Genomic DNA, 955 nt, shown 5'->3' on the forward strand with positions numbered 1-955 from the left:
AAGGGGCCGTGTGGTCACTGTCGCCCGTCCGCGGCCCATACGGCAGCAGGAAGGCGCACTCACAGGCAGAGCAAAAAACGCGCCGCCACTGGGCAGCGAGGGGGGCAGGCCACATCGTCCCCCCGACCTCGTCGCACCGCCGTGTCGCGAGGAATGCGTGCGGACGTGAATGAATGGAGTACACAGAGGAAGGAATAAGTATGGTGCCCGCGGGGACTCGTGCCCACTCGCTTGCCGGCGCAGAGCAGGAAATCAGGAGCGAGGGTGCCGAGAGTCAGCGAGCGAGCGAGAGTTGGTCGCCAGCACGCCCTCTCCAAGGCGCGTCGTTAGCATTATAAATTCGTTGGCTTGTATGAATGTCGATATCGTCTGTTAGTAGGCAAGTCAGTGAGGGTGGGGCGGCAAGAAAAGGTGGAAAAAGGAAAGTGTGTAAGAAAGTAGGGAAGCAAATCACGAGACGAGGCAAGAGAGGAAGGGTTTAGATGAGCGAAAGCAGAACACAGCTTTTTCACGAAGGAAATATGACAAGAATCACGGATGTTGCGAATAGCTCTTGCTCTGTTGCTTACGTGACTTGTCCTCTCGTCTGCCAAACACCTCGAGGTCCACCTCCGCCCGCGAGCCTCCCCGGCGCTGCCACAGGCCACCCGTCGCGTGGCGCGGCGCAGCCCTAGGCGCACGCCGGTGCAGCAGTGCGCCGGCTCAGCCATCTGAGAGCACGGCCTCGGCAGCGGACTCCACCCACACCCCACTCCGCAGGCAGCCTCACAGCCGCTCCCGTCATGCCGGCCACCGCCCCCGGTGCACCCCCCTCGCGGTGGCGCAGGCTCCCTCCACCAGTGGGCAGCGAGGGCCGGGTGACAGATGCCTTCGAGCCACGCCGGCACTCGGCTTGTCATGTCGGCGGCACAAGCGTGCTCGCGGTCGCTGGTCGCTCCGGCGCCGCGCCATCCAC

General features: G+C 63.6%; 1 protein-coding gene across 1 annotated transcript; it reads right to left on the minus strand.

The window, feature by feature from the left end:
- Position 1: 1 nt before the first annotated feature.
- Positions 2–115, minus strand: LDBPK_170200 (elongation factor 1-alpha; the record flags this gene model as incomplete). Its single annotated transcript, XM_003859826.1, has 1 exon — positions 2–115. A coding segment is annotated over one exon (114 nt), but the record flags the coding sequence as incomplete, so codon positions are not given.
- Positions 116–955: the final 840 nt, after the last annotated feature.

The sequence above is a fragment of the Leishmania donovani genome, chromosome 17, assembly GCF_000227135.1.
Source record: "Leishmania donovani BPK282A1 complete genome, chromosome 17".
Lineage (NCBI taxonomy): Eukaryota > Euglenozoa > Kinetoplastea > Trypanosomatida > Trypanosomatidae > Leishmania > Leishmania donovani.